At 35.1% G+C, this 16315-nt stretch overlaps 1 protein-coding gene across 1 annotated transcript in view; it reads right to left on the reverse strand.

The window, feature by feature from the left end:
- The window catches only part of LOC128191768 (anion exchange protein 3-like), a 61493-nt gene extending 48816 nt beyond the window's left edge, over nt 1-12677 (reverse strand). Inside the window, exons 1-5 of the mRNA XM_052864049.1 lie at nt 11212-12677; nt 6517-6667; nt 3958-4017; nt 702-1041; nt 53-252 (exon numbers count right to left, since the gene is read on the reverse strand). Of these exons, the coding sequence (XP_052720009.1) occupies nt 53-252; nt 702-1041; nt 3958-3993 (576 nt within the window). The 5' untranslated portion in view covers nt 3994-4017; nt 6517-6667; nt 11212-12677. The remainder of the gene's footprint in view (nt 1-52; nt 253-701; nt 1042-3957; nt 4018-6516; nt 6668-11211) is intronic.
- Nucleotides 12678-16315: the final 3638 nt, after the last annotated feature.

The following is a 16315-nucleotide window of genomic DNA, read 5'->3' on the forward strand; positions in this document are numbered from 1 at the left end:
CTGAGATGAAATGTACGACATATCAATCTAACAACACTTTATTTCTCACTACCTCTTCCTCGTTGTCCTCTGGAATTGGGGGAGACTGCACGGCCATCTTAGAGGGGAAGCTTTTGTTGACATGCATCCTTCGCTTCTTTTTCTTCTTCTTTTTTTTGTGGTGATGGTCAGCATGACGGACATTTTTCTGTGACTTGCTTCGAAGAGGTCGTAGAGGATGGTGAATATGAGGGAATGAACTGCTGCGATGGCCTGAAAAAGTCAAAATAAGATCAATTAATGCTACTATTAATGCAGTATTAATGATAAAAAAAACCTATGTAATATGTATTTCAGAAAAACTTTTCTTTATCATAACAAAGTAAGACATAAAAAGCTTGTGCTTAATTCTTCTAGACTGGATGGTCCACATATAACACATCAGGCGGATCTACCTTAAAATTTTAAAATATGTTTTTGGCCATAAGCTATCATCTAGTAAAGAAAAATTCCATATATTTAAGCTTTAAAATTTGAATATCTCCCTATATCTTCATACAGGGCTCTTTGTATCAGTGAGATAAAAATAGTCTAAAAAATGGCCACTACCACCCCGTCCTCTTAATAACCAGTTCGGTTGGAGTAACTTGTTATTACATATAGGACAGACTAGGAAGCTAGGGCCCAGTTATTAAAACGCTTGGCCTATCTGAAATACTCACTACTGAAATCTTCGTCTGTAAACAACGTGGTATCTTTTGCAGGAATAACTCGATCTCCATCTCGAGAAGTCACATGTTCTGACGGTAACAACTCAGAACCAGCCGACAGATCGTTGACGTCGAATCGTGGGTACCGCTCAAAAATCTTCTGGACGTCGTCGAACAAGTCGACGATGTGATCCAAAGTGTGACCCTGACGGGGCATCTCTGGGGAGGTCGGGGACCGGGTCAGCCCTGGGGCAGAGTGAGAGTGGTCGGCTGCAGAGTCCGAGTTCAGATCCAGTAGGAACGAGGTCGAGTTCGCCTGTCTGGGGGCTACCGACTGATTCCCATCATAATTCTGAAAGAAGAGGGACACAACAGTCATTGTGGGGCTGATATTGCGGGGAGACTGATCACTCATTGCTGTTTAAGCAGCTGTGGTTAGTTCTATTATGAACACAATTTGATTATTTGAAAGCTTCAAAATTCAATTTTGATTGAAAGGTTTTAATAACAAAATATTTGTGATGTTAAATAGTCAACACCATAGACATAAATGTCAATGCAGAGTCTGTTTATAGATCATAATTTGCAATATCAGTACATATTCATAGTTTGTGGTTACTTAGAGATAAATTCAATTCCTTGACAGATGAGTAACAAAAAGTAGTTGCTTGGTAAACAAGCCCACGAAAAAAATGACACTCAACAGAGAATAAAGGAATTGCACAGTAGCTTTGATTCCATGCACAAACATATCCTTATGAAGAGTCAAAACTCGTACAAACTTCTCAAGAATTGACTGACCTTCAGATAAAAAGGACTTGAAAAGCTCATAAGACTTCGTTTCTGATAAACTGTTAATACACAGAAGCTGTGATCAAAATTTGACAGGCCATCCGTCTGCTTATTTGAGTAGAATTTTACTGAGGTCTTACATCATATTTTATGGCTTAGATGTAGGGTGTAGGTACCATCCATTACATGGGATTTATCACTCTCTCCCTCTTTGATGTATATACAAACTCTCTTAATATATACATTTGATATACTGGGTCATGTAAATGAGGGAGACATATAAGCCATAGAGTCAGTCATTAACTTTCCCAGATTATTTTAATACTTGACATGATCTTATTTAACAATGTACATATTAAACAATCTCTAAGTAATTATTTCCTCTTTTAAAAAGTAAAAATACATTGGGTAATATATAAGACATTACAAAACATCAAATTTACTTTTAAAATTTCTAATAATTCTAATAATTTTCTCATGTAAACAAATTAAACATGTAGAAATTCTTATATCTTCTTGGCACTAGTACATTGGTCTTACCTCTACAGAAATTGTTCCCTGTACTATGAAAGTTCTACCTTGGGATTAAGTCTAGCATATAAAACTATTGACTTACAGACACCCCCTCCCCATATATACATTTTAAATTGCATTGAATTTTAAATCATACACAGCAGTATAAATACATCAAACTTATTCTGTAATAACTTTCTCAATTAGGCAAGTAAAACCTCTCAAAATCTGCTAAACACTGTACAATGGTCTTACCTATAGAGAAAAATAGGTCCTTATGATATCTTTATACCTGTTACAACTGTGGGTCACAGAGAAATGATTCACCAACCACTACTTTGTCTATCACTACGACTTGTTACACTGGATCTTGGCCGGTACCTGTTGTCTTTTAAAATACAGCAGAGTCCAACATCTTGAATAAACTGTTGTAAATCTATGTCAACTTGACAACAAACGTTTTTTGTTTTACCTGGTTCTACGTCACAGCTACTGCATGTGGCCAACCTCCGACTCACAAACACATTCCAAAGTTACCTAATTAATCACCTAATTAATTCTTACAACTCCCCAACAGGTGAGCACTGTATGATGGCTTGTTTATTCATTGCTTCTGTGGATTTAGTAGTGCACTGTTTATTTCCTTACAACCTGATTACTTTTATCAAGAGGTGATGAAATCACACATCTATTGACCAAAACAACACAGGTACACAGCCAACCAAAGTGCAATAAACTATCTGAACGGGAGCTGAGGAGTGGGATTGGACCATGCAGGCAAAAAAATGAAGCCATCAGGGCAGGCATTCACTGACCGATTCGACTGGCCTGGTTTTTCCAGTAGGCAACATCCTGATGACAGTCATAGAAAGCCCTAGTTAATTCATATTATCTCATGCTAGAGGCTGCCGACCTAACACTGAAAGAAACTCATTCAGAGTTGGTTTATTGATGTCACATAGATCTTAAATCAATCTGAAAAGGCTCTAGTTAATCTGCTAAAAGAATTGATAAGATAGTTGACCTTTTCATTAAAAGAGTCTTAAAGATGTACCCAATTTAGGAATACAACACAGATGGCAGTTAATTCTGCTGCAGTTCCAACAAAGTCAGAACTCTGTGACTTTGACCGAGATAATCACGGAGCTGTAATACTTCGTGTTAGAAAGGATTATAGGAGTCTATGTCCTTCAGGGGCGGTATCAAAGGAAAACGAAACATGTCAAAGTAAGATACTGCTAAAGCCTTTATCTGTAAGAAATACACAGGATGGGGGGGGCATCAAAGATTAGGAATTTCTTAAAACATGGAATGATCTCTCTCACATTACTTGTCTACTTGGATCACTACAAAAACAAAAAATAATAGTAGGCAAGCCTCTACCAAGGACATCCTTGTACATGCACAACAACAAAAATTACACTGAATATTCAAACCTTATAGAATCATTTTTTGTTATTGTTTTAAAATCATTCTTTTAGTCCGCAAAGTGTAAAATGCGTAGAAGACTGCCTTTGAATTGCAATCTACATTTTGTTGGAACCTTAAGCTCTCCTACCCGGATCTAATCATTATTCTACCAGGATCTTGCTCATATTTTTTTATTAAGTCTATTGCCACTGGATCATGAAGGTCTAATGTATATGTTATGGAAATCAAGTCCCTGAATATCTGATGACTCTTTAACTGAAACCCTACTGCTCTATGTAACAATGAATGAGTCTGTGGACAGGTGCTAATTACCAAAATGTTGAGTGATACTGAACGAGTAATCCTTTGACATTACTCTTAAGTCAATTAAGTATACTATTTTAAGAGCATATTAAAGGATTCTGCTGAAGTCTATCAAAAATAGATCTTCCAAATGAATTGTCTTCAATTATTTTTCAGATTAAGCTGACTGTATTAGCTGGCGGTACTACCCACCAGCAGTGGTCTGAGGTAGAGAGAATACGGTACTCACCAGATCCTCATGGTTATCTCTTCCATGCAGAGCCATAATGCTACGTCATAAACTGTCCCTCTGTCAACAGAGAAAATTCAGAACTCAGAATATAAATAGAGAAAAGAATGGCAGGTTAATTCAAATATATATATATATAAATTACATAAAATGTACGCAATCATTAACCAGTGGTACACATGCAAGTAGTCAGTTGTGTACATTATAATTAGACCCACAGACAAATGCACTACTTAGACTCCCAACTTCAGATTGATACATCATCACTCATCTATTGCCATGTCTTGTTGCATTTAATTTACTATATTTACATTCTACTGTGTTTTTCCATTACATTCTGTGATCTTCAAATGCCTCTAAATGCAACAAGTAGTCAAAGGTCAAATTGACGATTTTTATTATGACGTAACAAACGCTGAACGCTACAAACTGCAACGTCACAAGCGAAAATCAGCTTATGGCTGTTACTGTGGCTCTTCCATTAATATTAACTTACCCTTAGAATAAGATAGGAATTTTAAGGCATGAATCACATTTGCAGACAAGGCAAGAAGTTAAAAAAATGTAAATATAAGCATTAAATCTTGATTTTTTGAAGTATACACTCTCATAACTGCCGCGGTGTGTGCATACAAATTTTCATAACGCGCTAACGCGCGTTACTCAATTTGTATGCACACACAGCGGCAGTTATGAGAGTGTATACTTCAAAAAATCATGATTCAATGCTATAGTATCCTTTGTCATGCAAGCTAACATACATTCATCTGAAGGTAATTCCTACATCTTGTTTTGGATTCGTTTCCTCCTTTCTTTTTCCAAAGGGGGTAGGGGATGTACGTGACTTTTAAATATTCTGATCCATGTATAACTGTGTTTTTCATTTGACCCAATTACATATGGTTCGTACAGGTTTTAGGCGGTGTTTACTTCACTGTAGAAATATAGGACAGTTTACATCTTTGTATCAATCACAACATCAATTTCCGTGACTGCATTCATTAATTAGCAAAGCAAGAATTGATATTGATTTTTGATATGAAACATAATCCAATTATAAATAGCATGTGATCTACCCCAGATACAAATGCGACAACAAGTTAATTGCTATCGTGAGAACCCACTTTTCTTCAGCTGTAAAGCAAAAATCAAGAGTACAAAATACTAATTTCATTTCTGATACAGAACAACAGTATTCTGGATAGAGACAATATCAAGCCTACCTTAGATTCATCAGAATAATTATCAAAAGTCACTAATCAAGGACAAGCCCACTGTTGATTTCAGTGATTGGGACCTCGCAAGGTGCCCTCATTCCTGCCTCTCCAAGGAGTATTCCCTGAGAGAAATCCTTGTGTCATTGGTACCGACCCTCTAAATCCTACTGGTTAATTCAGACTACCTTCACAAGTAGATGAAGTTTGGGTAGGGAGACTAGTTCTTTATGACAATAATTCTCCCTGTTTTACACATACTATGGGGGCAATGAGAGAGAGATTTTACACTAAAGAAATTATCTCTGTAATCTTACAGTGTTTACGTAGCACCGTCACTTGTAAAAACATTGGTTTTTATGGTTCTATTTTTCCCTATTTCTTGCAGTAGTGTGAAAATTAGGATAGCTTTCCTCTTCAATCTTGACAACAAAGTAAAATCTCCACTTAAAAAAGTAAAAAAAGATTAGAGTATACGTAGTACATATAAGTCCTTGTTCATAATGTTATTTCTTAAACTAAGATATTCATACAATGACATTGTTAAATTCCAAAACTTTCTACATCTAACTTTTCAAACCTAATAGGTAACCTTGAAGAGTTATTATCTCTATTAATAAAATCACTGATATCTAAATATACCATCAGTTTTATTTGAATCTGAATTGTGTTGCAACTTCAACCAGCCACTGTTTGAGGTTTACTTACAGTGAGAAACAGTCAGATACACAGAAACAGAGCAATGTTGATGTAAACTTCTGATACATGGTGGTGGGGTGGGTGGGGGTAGTTTGGGTGGGGTCCTATACAGATTACAGAGTTACGACCTTAGTCACCTTGAAAAACGTGACCTTGACACTAGCCATTTTGTCCGACTTTCAATGACCTACCTCTACATCTGATGGTGCTATACCACCAACTGTTTATCATTATAACTATTCTCATGTCCAGGCTTCTTATTCATCTAAACTACCATGGGGAGCAGCTACAAGACTGCAAGCCATTAACACCTTCACTCAACTCAACCAATCACAAAGTCTCAAAAGCTGGGATACACAAATATCACATGGACTGTACAAAACACTGGGGACTGACAGCGAGCAATAATGACAACACATTATCTATCATTATCAACTCCATAATCTACTGAGAAAATACAGTTACATGCTAATTTAAATACCCAGTGTATCAAACTAGACCTTATTACCCTGCTTGTTGGTGTGTACACAATTAACCAGTTAAAGAGTTGGTAAACAGATAATCACATTATACAATGGTATACAGGTCCCAGACCACTTAGTGTGTCAACAGTAGCATTACACAACAACAAACCTAACTAGCTTACCTTTATATACAATCTGGACTTTGAGATCGGACGGCGTCTTGAACTTGTGGTGGTCTCACCTGTGAGACACAGGGAGAACTCGGGGGTTAGGCTGTGTGGTGGTGTCAATTTCCAAAACTTTCTCTTTCTCCCTCTAGTGAGGGTCTGCGTTCTGCAAACACAAAGAACAAGATTATCATCAAACCTCCACAATCTACATGCATTATTGGATTTTTTCCGATTTTGGATTTAAAAATAGTCACTGAAGTCCATGCATGTATATCCCAAATAAAGAAATGACATAACAGCATTCAAAAGGTGGCCTAATTATGAATAAAATATATACATACAATACTGTTTTTGATCAATATTTAAAACCGGACAAAACCTGTGTATGAAAGAAAGAAAACCTATACTCTTTACTTTGAAGAAATTAGTTAAAATTAATTACATTTCAGTAGCATCTTGCTTTACTATATTTGCTTATATAATACCTTACACTTAAAAATGAATAAAAAATATCAAATGTTTCACACTAGGAAAGAATTAGATCTTAAAAGTATATCACAAGATTATCATAATGCTGGAATACATTATGTAGTGCACACATGCCACCATTATTCAGTGGCTGTGTTGGGCTGCGTTAATGGGGTCCACACTATACACTGTACATCGACCATTATCCCTGTACTTTTTATTATCTTAATTACCTATACAACAGTACAGACACAATAGCTTTCTTACAGACACAATAGCTTTCTTGTGCTCGACTTATCAGGAAAAAAATCATCAATCATATTCATATAGAAATCCTCACTAAATCCTTGAAGAGGAATGGGGATATAAATCAAACCAAATCGGAGACCAGCGTGTCTTCTTCACAAAGAGGAGGGACATACATGCAATGTCATCTCCAGATTTGTCACTCAGAGACCAAACCCTGCTCTCATCCTTATCATCACTGTTTACAGTCCAACATAAGTACAATGTAAACTAAAGGACGTAGAGCCAGAAGAAAATATTGTACGTAAATCGAAGAAGGACAGGATTTTTATCATCAAGAAATGGACAAGAAACCCTACAAGAAAAGAGCAAGCAATTTTTTCGCATGGATTTAAATTTTGGTATTATTTACAAGAATATTTAGATATTGGTATTTAAAATTGAATACAGCTTATTAATTTTTAATTACTTTTTCCATAACTATATATTATAAACCAGTAACATTTCTCTTACTAATATAAAATAAACCTTTAAAGTTGCACCATAAAAAATTCCCCTTGTACGGCATGTATAATTTTGAATATTAGAAAATATGTAAATCCATCATCATATATATGTAAATGTATAGGGAAACAGAGAAATACCAGTAATTAGAAAATATATGAATTTGAATTTAAAATCAACTAACATAACACTAAGTGTTTTTTGATGAAATCACAAAGTTAAATCTAGTTTTTATTGGTCAAGTTCAATTTGAAATTTTTACGTCTCAATTTTCATTTTATGATAGCATATGGATCCAGAGAAAACTATAGGATAGAACTTTGAACTGTATTTCTTATGAAAAAGACTGGTGAGTGGGATTGAAGACAAATGATATAGAGCTAGGATTAGAGAATCTTTGCGAGAGGATTGTGGGATTAGAGACAATGTTGTAGAGCAGCAGGGATTAGAGAATCTTTCAGTGGGATGATGGGATGGAATTAGAGATAATGTTGTAGAACTGGGATTAGAGAATCTTTCAGTGGGATGATGGGGTGGAATTAGAGATAATGTTGTAGAACTGGGATTAGAGAATCTTTCAGTGGGATGATGGGATGGAATTAGAGATAATGTTGTAGAACTGGGATTAGAAAATCTTTCAGTGGTACTGTGGGCTGGGATTAGAGAATCTTTCAGTGGGATTTTGGGATTGGATTATATAGGGACAAGGTTGTAGAGCTGTAGGGATTGGAGAATCTTTCAGTGGGATTGGATTAGGGACAATGTTGCATCTATGTAGACAGCTGATGCTGATTCCTGAAGCATGGACGGGATCATACAGAGACCAGAGAGTATTACTGTGTATGGACGGGATCATACAGAGACCAGAAAGTATTACTGTGTATGGACGGGATCATACAGAGACCAGAGAGTATTACTGTGTATGGACGGGATCATACAGAGACCAGAGAGTATTACTGTGTATGGATGGGATCATACAGAGACCAGAGAGTATTACTGTGTATGGACGGGATCATACAGAGACCAGAGAGTATTACTGTGTATGGACGGGATCATACAGAGACCAGAGAGTATTACTGTGTATGGATGGGATCATACAGAGACCAGAGAGTATTACTGTGTACTAATTCCTGAAGCATGGACGGGATCATACAGAGACCAGGGATTATTACTGTGTACTTTTTCCTGTATTTCATAGTCACTCTCATTATACACACTTCTAGCTGCTGCCTTCTTTCTTTTCAGAACAAAATGAGGCATAAAACTCTTCTTTCTGGCAGCAAAATATCAATATGTAACCATCCGCTTATACAGTTACGCTTAATTAAAATGAGAGAGAACTTACAAGACATCAAATAGTAAGACTGCATCTCCTAGAAAGCATAAACTAATACAATCCAAAAATTCACACCTTATTCTGAATCAGAACTTTTCTGATCCGGTTTCTCTTTCCTAAGCATGTTACATTTCCAAAATGACCATTTTCCACACAACACAAGTACCTATAGAATATTGGAAAATTCAGACCCAGTTCCTTTGGCATGCACCCACAGAATGGAAGACATTGCTTCAATATCAATCATCCTGCAGCCACTTCATTAGCATACTCTAGCCTACAGATTTGTAATTTATTGTTATGTTGTTAATCATTTTAACACAGTCTTCAGCTAACTGTCAATTATCGTACACTCAGCTACTTCAAACAACTTGACACACTTACTCCAATACACATGTAGTGAGCAGTTTCTAGTGTGTGTTTTGTTCTGCTTCTATTAAGGTATAACAAAACATCCGTCAAAAGTCTAAATGAGCATGTGTCGCCGGTCATCTTACCTGCTGTCAAACCGTCTGATCTCATAAATCCCCAGCAGATAATCCTAATCTGGGTTAAAGATGGTCCTTATCTACTAGTATACAGGGCCCGAACCTTCAAACTCCAAAGTCTTGCGTAATAGGACAGTAAAGTTTCCAGTCTCTTAACACACCGATCTGTAAAACCATTCATTACATATCTGCAATCTATAAGAAACTGAGCATGAAAAACCAGTGGGTGGAATAGAATTGCTTGCATATTTCTCACACACAGCTTTCATCTTTTATTCCCTTGTGAATTATCAATAAACAAGACAAATACACACATACTAGTGGTATGATCAAATAAGGACACACAAGTGCAATACATATATGCACAAGATGGTGACCAAGCCATCCCTAGTGTACAACAAATTGACATAAGATGGTGTCATCTACCGATACACCCCAGGTCTGCCCTTGTGGGGAACAGTAATACCCTTCACCCAGAAGCAGGGAGACTTATCTCTCCTCCAATTTAGCACAGTAGGCCAGTTTTGGAATTGGACTTTGATCGAGGAATTCTAGCACTGGAGTGAAATTTAAATGAACACTTCTGTAAACATTGACTGTCCAAATACAATTCAAATTTGGCTGATTTGTTTATTAAATGTGTAATCAAAACTAAAAGTTGACATTGACATCACAGTTAAAAATAAACCAAAAAACCCTCCTTAATTAATCCTCTATAGATCATGTAGATTTACTGCTGAATAATCAAATCTAGATATATATGGATTTATTTTATCCTTATCATCGGTCTTCAAACACATGGTAACAAGAAAAGATGAATAAGTCAATCTGCTTACATAAAACAATTTAGAGCACACTGGTGACCATACCTAGAGTTATGTACAGGTGAGTAGGACACACCTTGAACAGGTGAACAGGGCAGTCACTCTGGGCCCTGAATGTTAAGGTCACCCGTTCTTACAGTCTCCACCCTAGCCTAGCCATTACATCACATGCATGTTGACAAACATCCAGGGGGCAGGCGGCAGACAGAAACGTCTTAGAGGGGAAATTCCTGTGGAGGTATCTGACCTAGCTCCCTATCAACCAAGTCATCTCTATCAGGAGTGACATAAACACCAGAGTAACATGACATGGGCAGCTCGTTTATGTAAGGCTGTGTTAACAGTCTATGTTGTGTGTATACTGTGTTATGTAAATCAAACACTCCTCTCCCCAATTACAAACACCGTACTATACAAAGTCTTCTGTCCTCCTGTAGTCAATGTCCATTATTATTAGATTTGTAACTATGTCACAACAACATTCATTGTCTGTGAACATTGTACATCATAGATTCCAACACTTCCTTAGATCTGCCGTGTACCTGATCAGTGGTATATTACAAAATAAAACACCCCATCCCCATCCTTATCCCCCAAATATCAAAATAATATTAAGTTCATGTATTTACCAACAAAAATAAACATCATTTTAATCCTGTAGCTTGGGTTATACTTCATATGCATGTGCTGTTTTACTGTAAACATCTTTATGATGATTCAATAACCAATGATTGTTCAGCCCAGGTTCACTGACCACCCCGACAGCTTCTGGTCCGGGCCGTGAACAGAGTGCCCACTTTCCAGCCAGAATCATTCCCATCCTCACTGGTTCAGTGTTTACCTTATAAAATCCAGTCTGGATAATTCCCACCCGCACTGGTTCCGACTGCTCTGATCCCAATGAACATCATTCCTTGGCACAATTCACAGGGATATAATGCCAATGTTGTTTTATCAAGTGATTTTACTGCTACCAATGACATAGAGTCCTTAATGAGCTAATAAGAACTGATATATGTATCATCATATGTGTCATTATAGGATCGTTTTCACAGGAAAACAATGTATGTACTTGTAACATGCTCCATTGAAACTTGCATCTACTATGCATTGTATTCTCATTAATACCTTCCCTGTCTTGGAAAAAAAAGATCATTAATGACTGAATAGTTAATCGAGCCATATCACATACCAATGATAAGGGTTGTTTAACAAACACAGAATTTAAAGTTCGCATTGTGTTACATACAATTCCTCCGCCAAGGCCAACAATACACTAAAAATAGGCATCCTGGACAAATATGACACAATGAACCTCTGCACATGGAGCTCTCAAACAGATTTGATAAAATGAATAACTTCTATGTGGCCATTGGCTTCATTTTTGACAGGGATATTGCATTTATTAGTACATAGAATACCGGGTCTTTTTTACATAATGAAATAAAAAATTACAAAAAGTTTAAACATAACTACAAAAACTCATTTCAGTTATGCATATATACCAAGCAGCATGTATGTAAACATAAAGCAAATATCTCCCTTGCAATTACGTGTACTGGAATCAAGAAAGTTTAAAAAGAAAAAAAGAGAATAAAAGGCAGAATACACTGCAAACTCAGTGAAGTCCAGGTGAATGACTTGTTAATTACAGGTACCTGAGTTTTCAGGTAACAATACGTAAATGTTGTAGAAAATAGATCCCACAAGGAAGCTTGATTATGCAAAAGCCTTCCTTTATCATTTGTCATCAAAAGCAGATTTTCCATTCATAACCATTAAATAGGTACCACTTAATATGATACATAATGCAGACACCTGCCAATGCATTTACATGTAGCAATCAATCACTGCATATGCAGGATATCATAAAAGAGACACTGGAGCAACAGCTGTAAGAATTCTATCAAATTCAGATTTGTCAAGATACAAAACAAAGGAACATCTGGTTCAAAATAAATGTACAGGGTTTTCCCAGCACAAATTATAGTATGTAGTCATATATTCAAATGACATTTGGGAATAAGAAATATTTCAAAGACACAGTTTAATATTTCTATCTACACAGTAAATATACTACTCATTCTATCAAAGGTACTGCATGTCAGTAAGTTACTCTGATCTTCAAAATCATCATAATTCAGGTGCAACTGTATTTATCTGGACATCTTAGCATTTCATTGGGTGTATATTTTAACTTCAAATTAAACTCACTAATTAAAAGATCATGTTGAAAAATCATGATTTGGTTTTGTTTTGAAAACCCTTTAAACAAAAAAGGAATTTATATGATAATTATCATAATCATTTATTTTTGTTTATGTCTAAAATAGAAATAAAAAAAAACCCTTAACATTCAAAACAGAATAAAGATTTGTTTGATCCTCAATGAGACATTGTATTACAGACAAAAACAGTGCTTCAGGTGTAAAGAAAGTGTCTCAATCCAACCTAAATTGTCTTAAGAAAAATCCTTTATGAAAAACCTGAATATTTCGATAAATGCTGGACAAGCAAGCTAAAACTTTGTAAAACGCCTGGATCCTATGATTAAATTTCATTTCAAATAATGTATATTGTATTAAAAACAGATAACACCTTATAACAGTATAAATGACAACAATACTTTAAGCCAAGGATCAAAGAGCTTCAAGATTGTTTTCTCTGAAACAGATTTTCTTGGAAATTGCAATGAGTTTATGTATGCCAATCAAAACAATTGTTTATAAGAAAAAGAAGGTTGTACAGGGTGTTAGATTTGTGCTTGTTTCTGTTGATATTACATTTGAAATTGAATTGTATATAATACACATGTCACTATAAATAAATAACTTCCCTACTTATAGTGTTATACCACATACGAAATGGTCATTTCACTAAAAATTTTCAATTTAATTCAATTTAATGACAAAAACCATATGTGGCATAAGTCATGTCATACAGTATACACATATAGTTTGTATATAGATATTTTTACGTTATTAATGCAAATATTTCTTGTTTATATAATTTTTTTCAGCACGAAACTGACTTCTACAGCCAAGTAACTGAGATATCACATAAAAACTGCTAACAAACAATTATAAAACAAGATTCTAAGCTTTTCATACCACACCGAAATCTATGAAAAAATCACAGTACACAAATTCTACATGCTTGCCAAGATGAAAGAATTAGCAAAGCAAAGTCATTGACTTATTTTTCAGACTTACAAATTTGGTTTTAGATCACTGCAAATTCCCTAAAACTGTATATATGCAATTACTACTGCACATATCAAAACTGTTCCGAGCAGTAATACATAGTCAATCATTGTGAACGAAAACAAAAACCCTTTCTGCAATCTTAGGCTGTTACGAATTTGGCAGATGTCCAGAGCAATCAATTGGCACCATGTTTGAAACATAATTAATGCTAATAAAACAAAATTTTACTTATTTTACCTCTAGTTGACTGTTACGACGATACTGCTTGTAAATATTAAATGTTGATACAAGTTGACGTTCCCTGTCGCATGACGAATATTGTGAAACGGAAATGCCGTATTTCAGCAGATCGTTCGTAAAATAGGGTTCCGGGTCAAATCGTTACCACGTTGACGACAAGAAACATTCCCCAGGCCACGACTTGTCCATCATAGACTTTATAGTAAACATGACTTTTATTACCCCTATATCCATCATTAACACATTCTTTGTAAAACAAAACAAAAAGAATATTAAATGTATCTACAGACTTTACAAATGAATAAAAATCGATAAATTATACACTGGTAGGCCTAACGTTAAATAAAAAATGAATAATTTAAAGTAAAAAAAAAACCAAAAACACAACACCACAATTAAAAAAAAAAAGTTTCCTTTCACTCAACTTGACTGATAATTTCAAAAAAGTCAAATCTGATTTTATTATACGTTATTTTAAACGAAAGACCATTTGACCGTTAATAAAACCTATAGATGCTTCATGCGCGGATCTAGAGGGGGGGGGGTCGGGGGGGGGGGGGTCCCGACCCCCCTGGAAAATGAAAATTTATTAAATTTACATAGTAAAATTATCGCGAAAATATGCCTCGGACCCCCCCTGGCAAACACAATTATCCTTCGGACCCCCCCCTGGAAAAATTTTCTGGATCCGCGCATGTGCTTTGCTCCTTTTTTATTGTCATGTTTAAAATGAATTTGTTGTAACCTTAGGGATCAAATATTCTAAACATGCGATAAGTGAGATTTTCGCATGGATGACGAGTTTGCCCGAGGGATGAGGGTATTGTGCTACTTTGGTCAATTAATATCTTCTCAACCCCAGGTTGTTCGAATGCGTAAAACAACAAAAGACTTTTAATTTCAGAGCTGTTAATTCAACCTATTTTACTCTCGATGGTGTGACCATCGAAATTAACACTTTTACAACTAGATTTTGAACTAAAAAAACAATCTAGGCAATAAAAAAAATGAATCAAAGTCCTAAACGCTATCATCATTTAACAGAGTTCATAATCTTCATAGGGTGTATATATCTTCATTAAACAAATACACATTTATGTATTTTAAAGAGACATATAATTTTAAAATAAATAATGCACGTTTAAATTTCTGGTATAAAACCATGTAAATGTGTTCTCGAGTCCTCCAAAAAGTACAAAAGCTGCCAACTTTGGACGTGTGGTTTTGTTGCATGTACTGATAATTTGTACGTCAGTGCAATCCAATTCACACTTTCATTCGCGAGTTATCATCTAATAAACAAACTACTGTGACATGCAAAAGACTAAAGTGAATTTACAAATGCTAATTTGAAAAGTAAAATCCGTCAAAATATCGAAATATAATCATTGAATCCAATTGCCATTTCAAAATTTAGCCTCTGTTAATTTTCAAACATTACAACAAATGTTGCTAGAAGAGCTTTGAAAAGTATTTACTTTACTAGGGGTATTTTTTATGGCCCCAGTGACAGAAAATGTTTTGAACAACCGGGGTGATATATCAGGTAAACTATAATAAAACAAAATCAGAATTGAACGATTTTAGTCTTGTCTCTAATTGGAGACCAAAATAAACCAATTGAAATGTTGAACATTGATAGTATAACTCAAACTATAGAAAGATACAAATGAAGATAATAAGAAAGAGAGAAAAAAATTAAAGATATGATTCCGGTTTAAAAAGAATATATATTATATTAAGACTAGATATTATTTTCATAGACATTTACAAAATGCGTTTTGTTGCTGCAATAACAGTATGTACTGCTTTAACTATTTGAACAGTGATATAAAGTTTATGATTAGGACTACCATATAACATTAATTCAAGGAAAAGTTGATGATCATTTCTACTTATGATATGTTTTATGGCCTAAAAATGTGTAATTCTACATGATTCATATGTGAGACATTTGAAAAAATAATCAGAATTGAATTATCTATTGATTGTCAAAATAACTCTTTTGATTCAAAGATTACTCCGCTTTGCTATACCAACCTGCTAGGTATTTATTAGATCGAGTCATCCGGTATTTTCTCGGGCTGTGTCAGTTCATAACTCCGCTGCTCACAGTCCAAGGGGATAGCTACACAGTCTAAAAATACGTTACGCTAGATCTCCCAATACCCACCAATCAAAATTGTAATGTTTGATGTGATGTTTTTCCCCTGAGGATTGAAACAGATCGCTACACAAAGGAATCGGCGGAGGACATAATTTGTAACTTATGTGACTTGAATGAAATTGAAACTGAAAAGCATAATAAATACATTGTCCATTCTTTAAAACGCCGAAGTCATTTATTTTATAATATTGGATATAATTTAACTATAAGCATGATAAGTCAAAATATTACCAATTATTAGCACTCTCTTCGTTGATTTAATTTGCAAATACCCCCACCAAATCGCTTATTTTATTTATGAATTATTAAATCAAATCATTAAAGAAACACCT

This window comes from Crassostrea angulata, chromosome 7 (assembly GCF_025612915.1).
Source record: "Crassostrea angulata isolate pt1a10 chromosome 7, ASM2561291v2, whole genome shotgun sequence".
NCBI lineage: Eukaryota > Metazoa > Mollusca > Bivalvia > Ostreida > Ostreidae > Magallana > Magallana angulata.